The sequence below is a fragment of the Micropterus dolomieu genome, linkage group LG23 (assembly GCF_021292245.1).
Source record: "Micropterus dolomieu isolate WLL.071019.BEF.003 ecotype Adirondacks linkage group LG23, ASM2129224v1, whole genome shotgun sequence".
Taxonomy (NCBI): Eukaryota; Metazoa; Chordata; class Actinopteri; order Centrarchiformes; family Centrarchidae; genus Micropterus; species Micropterus dolomieu.
In genome coordinates this window covers 18,906,293-18,925,963 of record NC_060172.1, presented here as the reverse complement: position 1 = coordinate 18,925,963, position 19,671 = coordinate 18,906,293, and the positions used below count along the sequence as shown (strand labels likewise).

General features: G+C 42.4%; 1 protein-coding gene across 3 annotated transcripts in view; it reads right to left on the bottom strand.

The window, feature by feature from the left end:
- Positions 1-1,291: 1,291 nt before the first annotated feature.
- The window catches only part of ssh2b (slingshot protein phosphatase 2b), a 27,912-nt gene continuing 9,532 nt past the window's right edge, over positions 1,292-19,671 (bottom strand). For 2 of the 3 annotated variants that reach the window (XM_046040018.1, XM_046040019.1), the window contains exons 3-15: positions 10,401-10,513; positions 10,197-10,261; positions 9,374-9,495; positions 9,216-9,281; positions 9,028-9,093; positions 8,637-8,831; positions 8,269-8,362; positions 7,936-8,064; positions 7,489-7,535; positions 7,151-7,297; positions 6,790-6,990; positions 4,713-5,715; positions 1,292-4,215 (exon numbers count right to left, since the gene is read on the bottom strand). In XM_046040018.1, coding sequence (XP_045895974.1) covers positions 2,881-4,215; positions 4,713-5,715; positions 6,790-6,990; positions 7,151-7,297; positions 7,489-7,535; positions 7,936-8,064; positions 8,269-8,362; positions 8,637-8,831; positions 9,028-9,093; positions 9,216-9,281; positions 9,374-9,495; positions 10,197-10,261; positions 10,401-10,513 — 3,583 coding nt within the window. In that variant the 3' untranslated portion in view covers positions 1,292-2,880. Of the gene's footprint in view, positions 4,216-4,712; positions 5,716-6,789; positions 6,991-7,150; positions 7,298-7,488; positions 7,536-7,935; positions 8,065-8,268; positions 8,363-8,636; positions 8,832-9,027; positions 9,094-9,215; positions 9,282-9,373; positions 9,496-10,196; positions 10,262-10,400; positions 10,514-12,830; positions 13,236-19,671 lie in introns of those variants that run through there. The other variant, XM_046040017.1, reaches the window with a different exon arrangement.

The window sequence follows — 19,671 nt, the reverse complement described above, 5'->3', positions numbered from 1 at the left end:
TTAACACGTGCACCTCTGGCTGGTTCTAATGTGTTTATATTGAACTAGTCAAAAGGCCAAAGGCTGTAGTGAGTGCATGAGTCTTGGATACACACTCAACATACCTGGATACTTTAAGGCTGAACTGGGGCTGTGCGGTGTTCTCTCTTGTTGCTGTTAATGAAGGTGGTCAAGCTCCTCAATGCATTGTCATTCACAAAACAAAGAGCTTTATAAAGTCCCTCAGATATCTCCTGCACCCTGGTGTTGGGGCTGCCATAAGGACAACCAAAACTAAAAGAGAAAATAAGGGGAATGACTTTGCAACGTGATTACTACACTCACTGCCTTTATACTGCAGGACATCTATGCTATATATGGGTGGTGACTGAAGATACTAATGACTTCAGTTTCTGCTTCTAACTTACCAGCAGTGACAGCAATAAGTTTGCCTAACAAGGACACAAAATACCAAAACAATTTCTAATTATGGGTCAAGATGTTTCCACGGGTGCATTATGACATTTAGATTACAGAAAAAAAGCGGTTACTATGTTTCTTTTCCACTTTTGTAGCTTGCACCATTGCAGATACTTCTTTTGGCTAAAAAGGACACCTCCGTATGGTGTCAAATTCACCACAGACTGACTTTCTTTAACTACATTTGGGTTTAACATGTACTAAGAATTTACTTGCAGGCTTCACATGCAGTTTTCCGCTATTAAGTGCATTAATTACAATTTTCACTGAAAGAAACAGACACTAGGAAAACTGCTGACAATGTATTCTGCTGAATTAAATCTGGCTTTTTTTTAATATAAGTACACTTTTCCAAAGTAACAGAATAAATACTCACCTCATAAAAGGAAAAACAATCACAATCCTGTATGGTGTAAAGAAATAAGTAAGTGTTAACACATTCACTGTGAAAGTGCTCCTCTGACACACCTGAATGCAAGCAGAATACAGTTGAAATTATTATTGTCTTAACTACAATTGACAATATATCTATTTTATGTCTTGGTAAACTGAAGATATTTGGGTTTTGAACTGTTAGTTGCAATAAAATAAGCAATTTGACCTTGACCTGGTCTGGAAAGTAGTGATGGATGTTTATTACAATTTGGCCATTTTATAGATTAAACAAACTAAAAAAATAACCTCTAAATGATGTCAACATTTAAAATTGCTTTTAAAAAAAACAAAACACTGTCATGTCAATGTACATCATCTTTTGTGTAAACCATGACTGAAAATTATAATCATTTAGTCATGACCTTGCATTACCGTCCAGACTCACAGCAAAACACTCTTAACGATTTCCATTGTTTAATGGTCACAGTTGAAGCACATGATATAAAAGACTATTTACACTGATAGTTTAAAATAAAACAAAAAAATAGACACACATACCCAGCAGCTGCTACTACCTCAGTGTGCTCCTCAAAAGTAGCAACCATACATGAAAAAGCAATGTCAAAAATTAAAATGGGAGTAAAGTGCATGTATGACAGACCTCCCTGTACAGACATTTCTGATAGACTGCAGAGAAGCTTCACTTGCCAGTCACAGGCACACTCCTAAAAATGTGTGCAAAAAAAAAAAAAAAAAAAAAGGATGTACACACCCACATGGTAAAGTTGTGCTACACGGTCACGCTCACACACGGACACAAACCAGATATAAAAACATGTACAGTTCCTAAAATGTCAACACTCACAATATAGACCTTTACGTCGTGGCAGAAAACTCACAAAAATACACAAGTCTGCCTTCAACCCCCAATCCCTTAACCTACATTTTCTCCCACATAGTAATACATACAGAAAATCTCTAGTTTGAGTGGCATCAGAACTGTCAGAGGACACAAGAGAGATGAGTTTACTTCAGTTTATCGAGTAGTGAAGTTGAAATTGTTTCTGACGGACATTCCAGGAATCCAGAGTCTGACTTGACTTAGTCAGATTTGGTTCAGACTAACGGAGGTATTGTGTAGTCAGTACAAACATAAATTAAAAACAAACAACAAAAAAAACCAAACAGCTTGCCTCTTCTCTTTGCATTTTGATTCAATCAACAGCTGTACAACTACGTAACCATGTTCAGTTGACATTCTTGTCACCAGCTCTGGCTACACCGTTCTTTGGGGGAAAACACACTAATCTGTGGATCAACCTGAGCTCTTGTGTGTTTAGACGCACTGCTGCTGCTGCTCTCAAGACAGCAGAATTGACTTTGATTGGTATTATTTGTCAGTACAAAGTATACCTGCCAAATCATTTGAACCAGATCAGCAGGTTTGAGTGTTGAATTGAGGTTGGGCAGATTCATGTACCTGTCAGATTGTACCAGAACAGCTGTATAATTTTTCTTGGTAGCTACCCAGCACGACTAGCAAATATTAATGAGGAGACATGAAAGCACAAGAAGAGGAAAACGGAGGATATATTCCACCTAACATCAGGTTGGACTTTTTAATCAAGTATCAAGTTGATAACGGAGAAACCAGCAATGATGCAAAGAGGGTATATGTGCAGGCTCAGGTGTATTTACATTTGAAACAAGCTGCCCATATTCATCTGGATGATTGTTTTTGCTTCTTTTTATGAATGTCTTCTGAAAGTGTTATTATGCTACACACAGCGTTTCTTCCAATTTGACTCATTCATTTCAATTGACCAGAACTTTTATAACCTTGTCATTGTTCTTGCATGAGGCAAGCGTCTCATATCACAGATTTCACACAGCTCTTTGTCGATCTGCAGGGAAGAAACATCCAGAAACGACTTAATGTATCCCTTAAGGCAAGAGGCGTTGGTTTGTTTTGTCCATTTCTCACAGGTGTACATGACCCCCCACTCACACACAAACACACACACACACACACACAGAGAGTGAGGATTACATGGTGTGGTAAAGAGTACTAGCAGTTCTTTTCTTAAGCCGCCTCAGGGGGTGAGTTCTTCCATATTGCTGCCTTGTTGTCAGAAGTGTTGGCTCAGGCAACTGCAGTGAATCTTGGACAGAGTCTGGGAGTTGTCCTCCCTGCGGACTATGATTTGATGGTGGAAGTGGTAAGGTTTCCCCAGCTTCAGAAAGACTCTCCACACCAATCCTGAGGACTTCTGGCTGCTGGCCAGCTGAGGAAGGAGAGGTGTGGACCCGCTGCTTCTTGGACTCATCGCTAACTGCGTGGATGGGAGTTTTTGCTGAGGACGGAGATACAGAGGAGCGGCTGAGCTCCCACTCACTCAGGTCATTGGCAAGCAGCTCCAAACAGCCCAGTTTGGCCAGAGAGGCTGAGCGCTTCATAAGGGATGGAGGGGTCAGTCCCGCCTGCCGAAGCCTGGCTTCCACCTCTCTGACGCTCCTCTGGACACCACTACCCTGCTTCTGAGTGGTTCTGACACTGTGGCCAAAAAACTGGTCCACACACCTGGCCTTACAGGCTCCGCCCATGCTCACTTGCTGCAGGAAGGCACCCAGCTCGCACAAAGTCTCCCATGTCCCCCTCATGATAATGTCACTATGGGGTAACTCTGTGGAGAAGTCCCAGTCTGTGCCTGACTCATGCTCCGTTACACCCTCCAAACACAGGAAGTTCACAGAGGCAAAAGGAGAACTGACAGAGCGGTGGAATGAAGGAGAGGTAGAGCGCAATCTAGTATCAGCAGGTTGGAGTTTGTGTCCTTTTGCGCTTCCATCATTATTTCCAAGTGCCTCCATCTCAACTACATCACCACTCTCCCTTTTAACTGGCCCACCCTTACCATCATGCTCCTGCTCTTCCTGCACGTTGCTAACAACTGACACCTGCGAGCAAACTGATGAATCCTGGGGATTAGCCACTATCGCAAGATGGATGCTGGCTGGACGCTGCTGAGAGCAGGAGGAGCTGCCGGAGAGGGATGGTGGAGATGACGAGGGTGACGGAGTCTCATGCTCCTGTTTCATTCTTTGCTCCAGCTGTCGTGTGACACGCCGCACAGACCCCCTCGTCCAATCACTGTAGAGACCAGCAGGGGCCTCCTCTTCCTTGTTTTTCACTTCCTCCTTAACATCATCAGCTTCCTTCTGTGATATAACATCACTATCCTCCATTTCCTGCATCGACTTCTCCACTTTCTGGTCCTCTGGGCCCTGAGGGGGCTCTGGTTGTGTAAGAGGGTCGAGAGGTGAAGCCTCTGTGAGCAATGCAGGCTTCAGTCCTGCTACCTGCACAGGGACGGTCATTTCCTACAAAGAAAAGAGCAATAATATTAACGATTCAGTTTAAATGCCAAATAAAAGTGTCAGTATATCCATGGCGTTGTTCAGAAGACATTTAAGTAAATCTGATTCAGATGTGACAGATACTTGACTTTGAGTGTTCCACTTTTGTGCCACCAGGTGGTGGCCTTGGACTCAAGAAAACAACAGCTAAACTATGTACACAAATTATTATTTTAAGATTCATCTGATGTGGTTTCAATACACACTAAAAGATCCAGAAAAATTCTCAACATATAGGTTATCAAAATAATTCTAATATTATATTACAATAGGCATCTTACACAAGCGCAGATAAAAACAACATCTGTACACTTATCTCCATTGGAAACACCTAAATTAAGTCCTTGGTCAGAGCATGAAAAGCACCTGAGAGATGTTTGCTTAGACAATAAATTGGGTGTTTGCAATGGAAGTAAGTGTGCAGAAGTTCTGGAAAGTTTTGCTACAAGCAGCGGCCCTACCTTTCTTTTGCCCTCCTCCTTGCCTTCACTAGCGGAGCCCTCCTGGGGAAGCGGTTGCTGTTCTTTGCCACAACTCTTCAGCTGGGGCGACTGCTGCACTGCAGCAGAGTGAGGTTTACCATCTTGACTCATTCCCTTGAACTTTTCCCTGGCACTGAAAAAGTTAATGTGATCTGCACTGTGGCCGAACAATACCTCGTTGTCTTGAGGAATGGCACTGGGGTAGCTGATAAAATCACGAATGGAGGGAGGACGGGCTGCTAAGCCGTCCAAAGACAAGTCACACATCTGTTGGTCACAGTCTGTTTTTCTGACAGGCACTGGTGCAGACAGACACTGTCCAGCCTGTGTTGTCAAGGGCTCAGGCAATGACACCAGCATCGGTTTTATCGCAGCCTGAGCGCAGGACAACACCTCTGGTTTCATAACTTTATCCACGCAGGCTGGAGGAGATGGAGCAGGGGAGAGGGGGAGGTGGTGAAAGGATGGAGGCGGGTGAGGCTGGCCCACTAAAACACTCTGTGCAACAGTCACCATGTCTGTCTTTTGAAGCTCAGGCACCACAGTGGCGGCTCTTGGCTGGGAGAGAGGAGGTGATGACGGTGGCCCGTCACAGTCACATAAACCATTGGAGAGCGGAGGAAATAACTGAGACACAGTGTCCATCTGGCTGATCTGGACTACAGCAGAATGAGAAGGAGCCTCAAGGCTTCGAGATTCAGCATTGCCTGATAGAGCTCCCACCGCCTCAGAGGATGAAGAGCTGCGCTGAGATGACTTGATGCCAGTATCCGGCTGGCTAGTGGAGTGTGTTGGTTTGCCCGAAGTTCCCAGTGATCCCAGCAGTTCTGTTACTGAGGGACCAGGCGTGCTGCTGGTCTGGTTATGAGGGTCGGAGTGACCCAGGCTGTGCGGTTGGGCGTAAGGTTTAGACAGTGGCTCATGGTGATCAGACAGGTCACTGTCAGAGTGAGAACGCCACAGTTTATTGTGCCTCTGCTTGCTGTAGGAGAAGGTGACAAAGAGGTGGGAATAAACGTGGCGTAGCAAAAAAAAAAAAAAAAAACAACAACCAAAAACTTGTTTTGTAGTCTTTTCATGTCGCTCCTATCCTTATGCAAACATGCATAATATAATTTTCATTTATAAGGTTATTGTGATAAATGTACTGTGTCACAGATATATATAAAGATATGAAATGCACTTTAAAACTGCACCAATCAATATTTTCTATTAACAATGGATCAAATGGCTATGTGTAATGTGAGAAAGGCTGTTGGTAGTGTCGAACCCATAGAGAATTATCACCTCCCTGTGCAGTTCCCTTCATCTCTACAGAAAGTTTTTTCACTCTTTGCTTTGGTTTTCCAGTGTGAAAACTCAGCTTTCATCAACCTCATTTACAGCCGCAGCAGGCAGCCATTTAGTGTACGCTACCTGCCCAGTATCAAACTACAAACACACCAACTTAGCCACTAGCTTGTGAATGTAGTGGAGACATTAACAGGTAAAAATACATTTGTCTTCAGAATGCGGGGGAGAACAGACCAGAGCTGAAAGGAGAATGAATATTACATAGGTCGGCAGAAACACGACGCCACTTGAATGCTAATGTTGCTCTTTGTCTGCTGGTTGTGTAAATTGGCAACTGTTTGCCAACATGTTAGAATGTGACAATATGTCAGTGTCGTGTCTACAGCTTTTTCTGCCAACCCTAAGGGGCCTAAAACAACAAACAAATCAACAAATGCAGCTTTAAATATTAGAAATGCATTACATATCACACAGCACTGCAATCAAAAAAAAACAGGCCTGTGGTTCCTGATAATGCTGCTTCCCTAAAGGCAAAATCATGACCTCAGCCATAGGTACTACTGAATCTAACTTATTCTAGTTTGGACATATGGATGCACAAGTGCATAAACACTTTTACATAAAAATCCTAAGCACATATTCAAGCAGCTTAAATTAATTTAGCTGCGTGTGCCTTTTTGTTTCATCCTGACTTTATTATAAGCCCATGCAGTGTTGCATCCACATATCTACATGAAATATACTCATGTGTTTATGTGGGTACCTGGCAAGCAGTATTCCCTGATACTCCTCCAGCTGTCTCATAAAAGAGGGGTTAGGCTTGGTCACGGCTCTACGCTCCTTGACATAATCAAAGGCTTTTTTCAAATCCCAGCCGTGCTCCTTCATGGCGTACGCGATCACTGTGGCTGCGGAGCGACTTATACCCATTTTACAGTGCACCAGGCACTTGGATCCGGCTTTCCTGGAGTAGAAATGAAGAAACAAGGATATACAACAGTTCTGTAAGAAAGATGAGATGAGAACAGACAGAAAAGATAAAAAAGATGAAAGAATGCTTAGCCCTAACAAGATGAGCAGATCAGAGAAAAAAAAATGAGAACATGCAGTCATCTGAAACTCACTTGGCTCTAGATATAAACTTGTACGTTTCATTCCAATAAGCAAGCAGGTCAGTGGCCTCCTCGTCGTAAACACGAATGTTGTGGTACTCAAACACACCAGGGAAGAAGTTATCAATCTCCCTCGTTACATTCAGGATGTACTGAACCCTGAGGGAGACATGAATCAAAAGGAGGGATGAGAAGAGGATGAGAGACGACTGGATCTGCAGTCTGTTTGGCTGAGATTTTAATATAAAACATTTAATTTAAACAAAATTATTGTTAGGGTCTTTGTTTTTATTGACATCATACAGCTTGTACTCTGCAGTGGGTTTTGTTGTTTTTGTCCCACTCCTTACCCGCTCTTCTGCAACTCCTCCAAATTGGATGCATTCCACTCAGATCCCTGTAGGAAACAAAAGCAATCCTCAGGCCTTCAACTTAGCTTTTCATAATGCTTAAATCCTATGGCAAGTCATGTCTGACATCCAATGTGCTCTCCAAAGTACCTCCAAATTTGGAGGAATTACACAAGTCTAACTCATATTTTGACAGGTTCCTCAGTGGATTAAGCTTGATGTACAAACAATGTTCATACATTTTACTTAGAAGTGATGATAAATCATTTACGTCTACTGTAAAAACTGAGGCACCTTCAATTCATAAGTCTTCTACTTGATTAATTTAATTAATTAATTAATTAGTGATATAGCTGTTCTGGCAGTTCTTTATCCTGAGAATTTCAGTGACCAACATCGGTGCCAAATGCAGCAGTGATACTCCAGAGGTGTTCTGAGTCAACCTACCAAGAAGACGTGATCAAAGATCTCCGTAGGACTGTCCATCTGGCCCAGGATGACAATCATCTCATTGTCGATGAACTCCTTGAACTCTCTCAGGTTGCATGTCATGTGCATTTCCAGCTCTGTTCGGATCTAAAGAACACATCCAGCCAAAGAACACACAAATAAAATCTTAAAAGAAAATGCAATGTCTGCCTTTTTGTTTAAGACTGCTGATTTAAGTTTAATACTTTTTATTCCGCTTTTGGAGGGGACCATTTTGTTGCAAAAGCTCTGAAGTTTCAATGATGAATGCATCGGTTTGGAGCATATTCAGCATCTGAAGCATTAACTCACCTCTTTGCAGGTGACATTCTCAAGGTCTTTCTGCATCATGATCTCCCTCAAACTGGTTTTGATCTGACGCTCTGTCAGCTCTCTTTCTGTAGGTCTGCAGAAACACCACAACTTTGAAATACGATATATAAAATAAGGCTATTTACATATATGAGGTGGTATATGGTGTGCCATATTGAGGAGACGTCTGGCCTAACCACTACATAGTACTATGTGTATTATGCTCAAATATGGAACAACTTTCAATATTCGCATGTTTAGGTCAAGAAAGTTAGTAAATAATCATGAGCATATTGTCTGGATAAATGACTGAAAAAAGGGGGAGGGACAAGAGTGATTAACATTTTCCATATGATCGGTTTACTTACATGTCAGAGAAAAGCACGGGTGAATCGGCACGGTGCGACTGCACATCCTGCATGATGTTCCACTCATTGATGCGTACCTGGTCGGAGGACACCCTGCTTTGATAGTAGCTGACCCAAGTGAGGAACAAGCTGCCTGGGAAGTAGTTGTGACAACGAGCAACCTCGCATGCTTTGTGGAGTGACTGGAGGGCCGACCTGCGAGAGGAGCACGTGAGAGTGAAAAATGAGATTGGCAAACAGAAGATGCAGGAGAAAGTGTGAGATCATGACAAAAAAGAAACATTCAAATAAATGATAGGGGCTTGCTTGGGATTCCAAGGGAAGCACAACAAAAGGGCATATATAAATATCCATTTCTAACAAGTTGTGTGATTAATGCAGTGTGACTCACCACATGGCCTGCACAGAAACGGGCTTGAACACATGCACTCTGGAATCCGTTGACACACTGAAACCCCTGGGAGCGAGAAGAGAGGGAGCACAGAGGAGAGAAGTGGAATAAAAAAAAGGCACATTCAACCATCTTCGCAGCCTCGTGTTAAGTGTACGTGCACTCTGTGATTAAAGTATGCATCTTACCCATCTCCATCCAGGTGTATCAACGTGTCGCTCCATAAGGGCAAAACCAGCCCTACAGAACATGAGCTGAGAGGGGGGAAAATGAAATCACCCTGTTACAACTTTATGCACAGTATAAAAACAGGCAGGTACATATAAGCTTAGTGTTACTGTCTCACCTATCCACGGGACTGAAATCCATTCCCAGCACCACGCTTTCCTCCGTGTCCTGACGACCGTTGGTTGAGACCACCACCATGTAGCGGGTGAGCTGATGGTGGGCACTCTCCAAACGAACCGCCTGGAGCAGGGAAAACACAGTTGATTGACGAGCTTATGGCCCGTGTCCATCAAAGCGTTTTTTACCAGCTGAAAACTCCAGCTGCTGTACTGAAAACGCCTAGCTGGGAGCACTAGGGCACGCTTTGGAGGCGCAGAGGTTTTTTTGAGACGCTGTGGTTGCTATGATACATCATTTCCGTGGAGGTGATGTGTTGCAAGAAGGCTACCTAATTTTACTGTGTAGAAAATATCACCACAAAGTAGGGTAGGCTTACTTGCTCTGGCCCTTGCATGAAGAGAAGACTGAAACATAAGGGGACAGACTTGCCGTACGTGGGTCCATGAGATTTTTTGCAGGCGAGGAAACAACTCGGCGAGTAGGCACATTGTTTCGTTCAAAATCGGATGTGCATGGTGTGGCATTTGTCCCGCCTCTCCTGCACTGTGATTGGACAGCTGGGAAAAAGTGACAGCGACGAGCGCGGCATTTTTCTCAAAGTTGAACATTTTTCAGCTCTCGCCAACCGGGAAAAAATGCTCAGCGCGGAAAAGACAATCAGCGCCTCGTCATGTTGCTGCCGTTTTTACCATGTTCTAAAAACGCGCCGCTCCCATTGCAATGAATTGAAAAAAGACGCCGGTGTCAGAAAAAAACACTTTGGTGGACACGGACCCTTAGGACTGAAGTGTGTGAGTGTGTCTGTTTTAGTGTGTACCCACCAGTTTGATGTTGTCCTCCGGTCTGAGGAGAGTGAACATGGTTTGTAAATGCTGCTGGATGTCTCCTGGTAAGATGAAAGTAATCCAACAACTTTGATCAGTGTCAAGGACGGCAGTATTACATAAATGACACCTTATTTACACACAGCACTAGTGACACAGTCAAATCAAACACTTGCTCTTGAGGAAGACCTTTCAACTCACCTGCATGTTTGCTACGCAGCTGTGAGAAGCGAGAGGCAGATGAAGGGGAGGAGCCATTTCCTCGAGGTAAGAAGAGAGCAGCTCCTTTAACTGTCAGGAAACTTTCGCTGATGCTGGACACATGGAGAGAAAACCAATTTATAATTAACTAAATTGTACATTTGATAAGCCCCTCAGTTCTCTGCATATCTTAAAAGAGATCTGTAACCCTAGACCTGAAATAATTAGTTGATCAATCAATTGGTCTATTGACAGAAAGACAATCAGCAAATCTTTTCATTATGGTTTCAGTAATTTTTCAAGAAAAAAAGGCAAACATTCCCGAGTCTCAGCTTCTCAAATAAGAAGATTTCCTGCCTCTCTCTATCCCATGTGATAGCAAACTCAACATCTTTTAGTTTTGAACTATTGGTCAGACAAAACAAGCAATATAAAGACAGCACCTCAGGCTCTGGGAACTTGTGATGAGCTATTTCAACTATTTTGTGACAGTTTATAGACTAAACTAATTGTATGTGTTGTCCTCCTAATATAAAGCTCACGCTGTTGCTGGTGTTGTGGGGCTGATGTCTTTTTATTCCCTAACTGTATGAAGAAGAAGCAGTTGTTCTTCAGCATGAAAACATCTGCTGAATAATGAGCATGAGGGATTTTGTCGTCTAAAAGTTGAATGGCTTTCAATAATGGTGATTTAACCTTGTGTTTTCTTACAAAATACATGTGACAGTCTGTACAAAACATCATATACAAAACACTAATGGAAAGATTTATGCACCTTTATGAGCTCAAGACACTTGACTGTGCAGTTTGCAACAAACAGCAGCTGGTTCCAATAACGTGCTGGCTTAACTGAACCTGTTCATAAAACGCATATTGACAAAGGCATATTAAGTTATAGAGAAAAACAAACTGTCCACCCATTTAACCAACCAATTCTCCTTTTCACATGAACCTTTCCCTTTGCCCAACCAGCAGACCTATTTGCAGTTTTTAACTTTGAACTTGACAGGTAATTACAACTTCACTGGCTTTGGCTGAGACTTTACGGTACATAACTGAACAACACTCTGGCATGAAATGGGCACCTCCAGCTAAGCTACTTGGAGCTACTGCTCTCTGAACAATGGAGTTATGTAATGAACTTAAAATGCCCAATGCATTCCTTTGATTTTGACGTTTCTCTGACGTTTTTTTGAATCGTAGCTGAAATAGAGAACAATTACAACCAATGTTGTGGAACTTAAGCTGACGTCAAAGTGGAAGTTTGTAACAATGGAGTGAATGCAGATTCACCACTAACACCAGTGATTCCCGACTATCCATATTTGCCACTCCTTACTTGGGGTGACGATAAATATAGGCCAAGGCTGAGGAAGGACTATCAGAGACAGGAAGTCCCATTCAGAAGCAAAACGGGATATACATGGAATAGACAACAGTAATTACAAAAGTGACAATTAGGCAATCAGTAGCTTCAGACCGTTGGCTTTAAAAGTATCTAGGTACATTCCCAAGTTAGAAAATATTCTTACTCAGACTCACATAGCATCATTGCCAGAAAGCATATTTGCCTCCCAGTGAAACTCCCAAAAAAGCCTCAGCCACAGGGATTGTGCACACCAGAAACACTGGTGACATTAGCAAATCATGAAACTAAACAGAAATAAGGAAAAACCACCTACTAGTACCTTCATGCCATTTATTAAATAAACAACAAACATATATACACACACACACACACACACACACATTTTGGAATTTGTATTTTGGTTGGCACACTAACCCTCAGTCTCATACCATGTGAGAGAGGACAAAGACTGACAGCTTTGTTTGCACTCTTACGCATTATTCAAACTTTTGTGTAAGACATCTGTCTAGTGTGTATTTACAGTTGGTGTAAGTGCTATAAACTATATCTTCATTTGGTTGCCAATAAATGCCAGTGTTCATTCCAAGAAATTGCTCTCTGAAAACACTCAGCAGGAAGATTAATAACATCCTCTGATTAATGAACAATCTGTCTCAGGTACACTGTGTGCCTTTCTGATTAGCCCCCTCAGGGTGCATTTTAGGCACATATAAATTGAAAAAAAACAAAAAGATGGGTGGATGTGAGCAGATGAGTATGGCATCTGGAAGACATTTCGCATGGAGCAAAGGGAAGGAAACGTCTTCCTGCAGCCACTGACTATGCTGCTACTGTTGTCATATCCTTCCCATTAAGTCATCATGGGAAAACCACATGCCTTTGTCACAGCACATCACTTTAACAAAATATTGGAAAGCAGGGGAAATGAGTGTCAAGACAGGATATAAAACAGCCCACATTAAGCATAATAAGGAGAACACAATAGCCTCAGTATGTTACTGCAATTCACAGTTAAATGTTATTACACAAAAAGCCTGGGGCCATGTATTCAGTAAACTTACAGCTGATAAATTGCCCCCTGAGAGATCACGGAGTTCTCGGTGAAATAAGGTCTCATGTTCACCCCGCAGCAGACGCAGAAGCAGCCGGCTGATGAGCTCCGTGGCGCCGTCACAACACCGGGAGGCATCGCTGCTCCGGTGGCAGGGCACACAGACGCGGGCTGTAGTTACAGACAGTCGATGTTGAGATGTGGAGGTGGGGTCACTCCGCACAGCCGTGGGAGTTGTGAACCGCAGAAGGTCCGGTGAAAGGTCTCACTTTGACGTGCTGCTTTTAATGGGCATCTCGGATTTAGGGAATTATCCGTCAACGCGATTTAAACCAAGCGATTAAAATAAAAAAAAAAAATAAAAAAAAGGAAAAAACGCGGTATTATAATATAGAGAAAAATACTAACATATTTAGCACATGCTGTAGCAGAGCAGGTGCCTCATAACATCAGCTCTCTGGCGCTGTGATCTGCAGCAGGGTGCTGCGGTAAATTCTGCCGCTGGAGGGGAGGAGACCATAGGCGGAGACATGCGGACCAATCCGTGAAAACAGCAGTGTGTCGACGGCAGTATGAGGGGTTATTAGTGCCATTGTGAAGGCAGATAAGCATGACAGCTATTGATAACGACATGGCTTTCATGGAGATGTCTCTGGTGCAAGAAGTGAAATTAATTCTTTTGAAGTCACAAATATTTCACTGGTACTCAGAATTAGTTAAGGTGACTGAGTTCAGATATTGTAGTCACATCAGTAGGCTATTATTCCAAAATAAGACATGAGTTTACAATGGCCTCAAGATGTTTTTGATTGACAAGATGATTTTCTTGCCCCTTAACTCGCAACTGTTACTGCTGTAGCCTACCCTGGATAAAAGATTGGCAGCATACCATGAAGCAGTAAGTTGGGTTTGGGTCCTCCCCCAAGAAAATTTTATGTTTTCCCAGTGACAAATACAGTGAGGAAAGTAAGTATTTGAACACCCTGCTATTTTGCAAGTTCTCCCACTTAGAAATCATGGAGGGGTCTGAAATTGTCATCGTAGGTGCATGTCCACTGTGAGAGACATAATCTAAAAAAAAAAAGAAATCCAGAAATCACAATGTATGATTTTTTAACTATTTATTTGTATGATACAGCTGCAAATAAGTATTTGAACACCTGAGAAAATCAATGTTAATATTTGGTACAGTAGCAATTACAGAGGTCAAACGTTTCCTGTAGTTTTTCACCAGGTTTGCACACACTGCAGGAGGGATTTTGGCCCACTCCTCCACACAGATCTTCTCTAGATCAGTCAGGTTTCTGGACTGTCGCTGAGAAACAGAGTTTGAGCTCTCTCCAAAGATTCTCTATTGGGTTTAGGTCTGGAGACTGGCTAGGCCACGCCAGAACCTTGATATGCTTCTTACAGAGCCACTCCTTGGTTATCCTGGCTGTGTGCTTCAGGTCATTGTCATTTTGGAAGACCCAGCCTCGATCCATCTTCAATGCTCTAACTGAGGGAAGGAGGTTGTTCCCCAAAATCTCGCAATACATGGCCCCGGTCATCCTCTCCTTAATACAGTGCAGTCGCCCTGTCCCATGTGCAGAAAAACACCCCCAAAGCATGATGCTACCACCCCCATGCTTCACAGTAGGGATGGTACTCATCATTCGTCTTCCTCCAAACACGGTTAGTGGAATTATGACCAAAAAGTTCTATTTTGGTCTCATCTGACCACATGACTTTCTCCCATGACTCCTCTGGATCATCCAAATGGTCATTGGCAAACTTAAGACGGGCCTTGACATGTGCTGGTTTAAGCAGGGGAACCTTCCGTGCCATGCGTGATTTCAAACCATGACGTCTTAGTGTATTACCAACAGTAACCTTGGAAACGGTGGTCCCAGCTCTTTTCAGGTCATTGACCAGCTCCTCCCGTGTAGTTCTGGGCTGATTTCTCACCTTTCTTAGGATCATCGAGACCCCACGAGGTGATGTCTTGCATGGAGCCCCAGTCTGAGGGAGATTGACAGTCATGTTTAGCTTCTTCCATTTTCTAATGATTGCTCCAACAGTGGACCTTTTTTCACCAAGCTGCTTGGCAATTTCCCCGTAGCCCTTTCCAGCCTTGTGGAGGTGTACAATTTTGTCTCTAGTGTCTTTGGACAGCTCTTTGGTCTTGGCCATGTTAGTAGTTGGATTCTTACTGATTGTATGGTGTGGACAGGTGTCTTTATGCAGCTAACGACCTCAAACAGGTGCATCTAATTTAGGATAATAAATGGAGTGGAGGTGGACATTGTGAAGGCAGACTAACAGGTCTTTGAGAGTCAGAATTCTAGCTGATAGACAGGTGTTCAAATACTTATTTGCAGCTGTATCATACAAATAAATAGTTAAAAAATCATGCATTGTGATTTCTGGATGTTTTTTTTTTTAGATTATGTCTCTCACAGTGGACATGCACCTACGATAACAATTTCAGACCCCTCCATGATTTCTAAGTGGGAGAACTTTCCTCACTGTATGTAATTTCACATCATCTTGGGCAATTATTTACCATATCTCTGAACAAATAGTTGGAAAAGCTAGAGCAGATAATAAATAACCAACACACAAAGATCAGTCTACTGGGGAAGAACCACACCCTTTAGATTTGGGAAAAGTAATTTGGTTTGTTATGATGTTCTCCACAGACATTTATGGCACAGCATGTTTTGGGCATCACCCCCTAAAGCCCTGTTAATATGACCTCAGAATCATCATAGGTTTCATGATTGCCTTTTGTGTCTTCATTTTACAGCTCTTGACATTTAACTGTTTATATATTATATAAAAATAGGCACCATGAGAAACCTCCCTTCTGAGGTGCATTTTATTTGCACATTAAAATCCAAAAAGACACATCTCATTAGATTAAAAGGACTAGTTTGCATCACTTTTGCTTTACTAACCTCAGCTCCTCCAGTCACCACCTTCCTTTCTTTTCCAACAACCACTTCTTCAGACTCATCTTAAACTGAAAATAATTGAACCAGTCTGTAAAGGACAGAGCTGTAGGCCACACCAGTTTAGTCTAAGTTTGTACCTGATGTTCTCAACATTGGACAAGTAAGTAGTAATAAAATACAGCTACCAGTTACTTTCTATAAATTGAGCTCATGTTACATAGAGACATAAAATGTGGCCTACTGTAATGTTATAAGCTTTCCTGCTCAGCTGCGCAGTCTGAAGGGGAGGGGAGATGTTAGCTTGTGCAAACCGGCTTCACTTTTCCAGCAGGTGGGGAAACAGCTAGACGTTTCTTGGTCTTGGGAAGCTGACACGCTGTAACCAACACAGTACATTTACTGCCAGAATGTTTTCTTCTGCTCGCGTTTGCCGTCACTTTTCAAACACTCGCTACACACCTCCCGATTCCTTACAGGAGTTACGCTGCTCTTATAACACCATCTGTCGCGTAGATGGTCTGTATAGAACGAGGAGAGGAATCTAGCCAAGCATTGAGTGTTGCTGTGCTCGCACAGTGTGCGAGTGAAAACATTTGTAGCGCATAGTTTAATGATCGTGGGAAATTTTTGGAGCGGCGGTCATGATTCAGCAGTGGCGCTCCCGAATGCATATAGGGGAAACACTGGCAGATACAGGCATGAAAACAGGCACAGATATGACACTTTCTAGGATTTCTGAGTTAATGTTAACAGTATTCACTTCTTCACTATCACGCATTTGTTAAGGTTTTGCATCAAAGAAGCTGTGGTTGATCATGTCAGTCACATTACTAGTAAACTCTTGCCACATTTGGTGACATGCTCTTTCAGCTCCTCCTTGTCCATCCTATATTTACCGCTTGAACTTAAATACTATGTCCCAAACAAAGTTGTGCAATTGTATAACTTTCACCTTATTCATTTTGCTTTTGCGCCTTTATTCAACAGACCACAGCTTGCCAGCCTGACCCAAATTAAAAGGATATCAACTCCTTAATTTAGACTGACACTAGCTTGACTTTCATCATTCAGATCAACTACACGACATGACATGGTTTTGTCAGCTCTCTCTCTCTCTCTCTCTCTCGACGATCGCAATGTTTTAGGACTTCTGTTTATAGGCTAGTGTCATTCCTACTGACAAATTTCTCTCTACTCATGGTGACAACAGCATCAGAAACATGGTAATTTAGCTTCCATGACTACGCTTCTCCTTATTGACAACGCTTCTCCTTATTAAGCATTAATTACTCCCCATAGAGCATCCTCTGGAGAGTGTGGGCCACACACTGATCAGGTTTGTGTTGTCTGAGCCCTGCTGCTAGAGGAAGGGTGACGAAGTTGAGTAACAGCTCTAAGTCTAGTAATCTTCAGGGAAAAGCCTCACTAGAGACAGCAACACCTGACACCTAACACGCTGTTGCTAAAAGCAGCAGCACAACAACAGAAAAGGGATTGACAAATCAAAAACAAGACATCAGGAGTGAACTGAGGAGAAACTTGACCTTGGACATGGTTACGCTGCTTGTTGATCCCTCGTGGTTTCAATTTACAGGACAGATTACAAACCGAGGGTAAATGCATGGCCTCCACCTGATTGCCAATACATATCATCTGATAAACAACAACTGCAGTGGTGTTTTCCTGTTGCTGTTTTCCTGGATCCTCCTCGATCAAAACAGCCAGGCGGTGCGATTCAGTAACAAGGTGAAGTGGGATGTTACAGGCTTTGACATCCTTGGAGTGATCTTTTATGAGCGGAAAACTATTCATTAGTCCGCTGAGTCACGGGTGGTTCAACAGATCAAAGTATGTAGACTAGATGGTGTAACAGTACTGTCAAGCATTCAGTGGAAACATTAAAGGAGACAGAGATACACAGCAGACGATTTCACTACAGGGATTAATAGTGAATGTGTAAAACAGAGAAAATTTACACAAAAGAGACTTAAATACTCATCATGAGGACTGATTGGTAACAGCTGCTTAATCTGACAGTTGTCTAAACACCTCAGCTTCCTGTTCAACTTTCTGCGCTACACAAGGTTGATTCCTCCTTCTCTGACCAACTTTCTTCTGACATTAACACCCAAAAATGACTGTGTGTGTGTGTGTGTGTGTGTGTGTGTGTGTGTGTGTGTGTGTGTGTGTGTGTGTGTGTGTGTGTGTGTGTGTGTGTGTGTGTGTGTGTGTGTGTCTCTGAAAAATGACACAATGTGTTGCCAAATATACCTGGCCAGGTCATCACCGACACTGTGTCTCCCTCCATGTTGTTAGAGACTTTGTGAGTAGACGGCTGCGTGCAGGGAGGGGCAGGACTTTACAAAACATATTAATTAACTCAAACATCAAAATATTTCGGTATAAATGGTATTGTCTAATTTAATATCTCTTTTGAAATTAGATCAGTATAACTCATATAGACAGACAGACACACACACACACACACACCCCCCCCAGCCCTAATTTGAACCTTCCTCGGACATCTATGGCCTGGATGACTGAGAATCTTCACAGACATTTGTTGCAAAGTCATTGTAGATCTGGGAACAGTCATGGGATCTAATCCTGTTCTCAGTCTGCTTGGGTCAGGTAGTCCTAGTGGACTCTCAGCAACCCAAATGTTTGCGGCATCTCTCAAGTTCCAGCTCACTGTTCTCTCATGGCTGCTGAAATTCACACCGTCCAATGACAAGCAGTGAAGGCCAGGATGTGGTTGTTACATGCAGACGGATACCAGACACTCCTCTGTTGCTCTTATGTCTACGCGTACAAACACACAGACACCTTAGTGATCACATCATCACATATAAAATACAGCAACAACCGAAGCTACTCAGTATTTGCTTTACCTATGGATTTTAAGTAGGGCTGCGACTACGGATTATTTTCATTGTAGATTAATTTCTCGATTAAATTCATTAGTTGGTCTCTAAATTGTCAGTCTGTGTTTCTAAAAGCCCAAGATGATGTCCTCAAACGTCTTGTTTTGTCCACATCCCAAAAGATATTGAGTTTACTGTCAAAGGAGCAAATTTGCTCCTTTATGACAGTAAACATTTGTTTATATATAAACAAAACAAACAGTCACATTTAAAGAGCTGGAATCAGAGATTTATTTATTTTTCCTTAAAGAATTACTTACACCGATTAAATAAATTATCAAAATAGTTTCCGGTTAATTTAATAGTTGACAACTAATCAATTAATAATTGCAGCTCTAATTTGAAGCACACACACACACTATTGACTAGCATCCATCCTAAGAGCAGTTGAGCCTTGTTCGTATTACACACTGACAGGAAGTCAATACGATTATTTGCAGTCTAATCAATCTGCCAGACAACATTTCTAACAGACAGCATACAGTGGGTAAGGAAAGTATTCAGACCCCTTTAAATTTTTCCACTCTGTTTCATTGCAGCCATTTTCCAAAAATCAAAAAAGTTCATTTGATTTCTCAGTAATGTACACTCAGCACCCCATCTTGACAGAAAAAAAAAACAAATGTAGAAATTTTTGCAAATTTATTAAAAAAGAAAAACTGAAATATCACATGGTCATAAGTATTCAGACCCTTTGCCGTGACACTCATATTTAACTCAGGTGCTGTCTATTTCTTCTGATCATCCTTGAGATGGTTCTACACCTTCATTTGAGTCCAGCTGTGTTTGATTATACTGATTGGACTTGATTAGGAAAGCCACACACCTGTCTATATAAGACCTTACAGCTCACAGTGCATGTCAGAGCAAATGAGAATCATGAGGTCAAAGGAACTGCCTGAAGAGCTCAGAGACAGAATTGTGGCAAGGCACAGATCTGGCCAAGGTTACAAAAAAAATTTCTGCTGCACTTAAGGTTCCTAAGAGCACA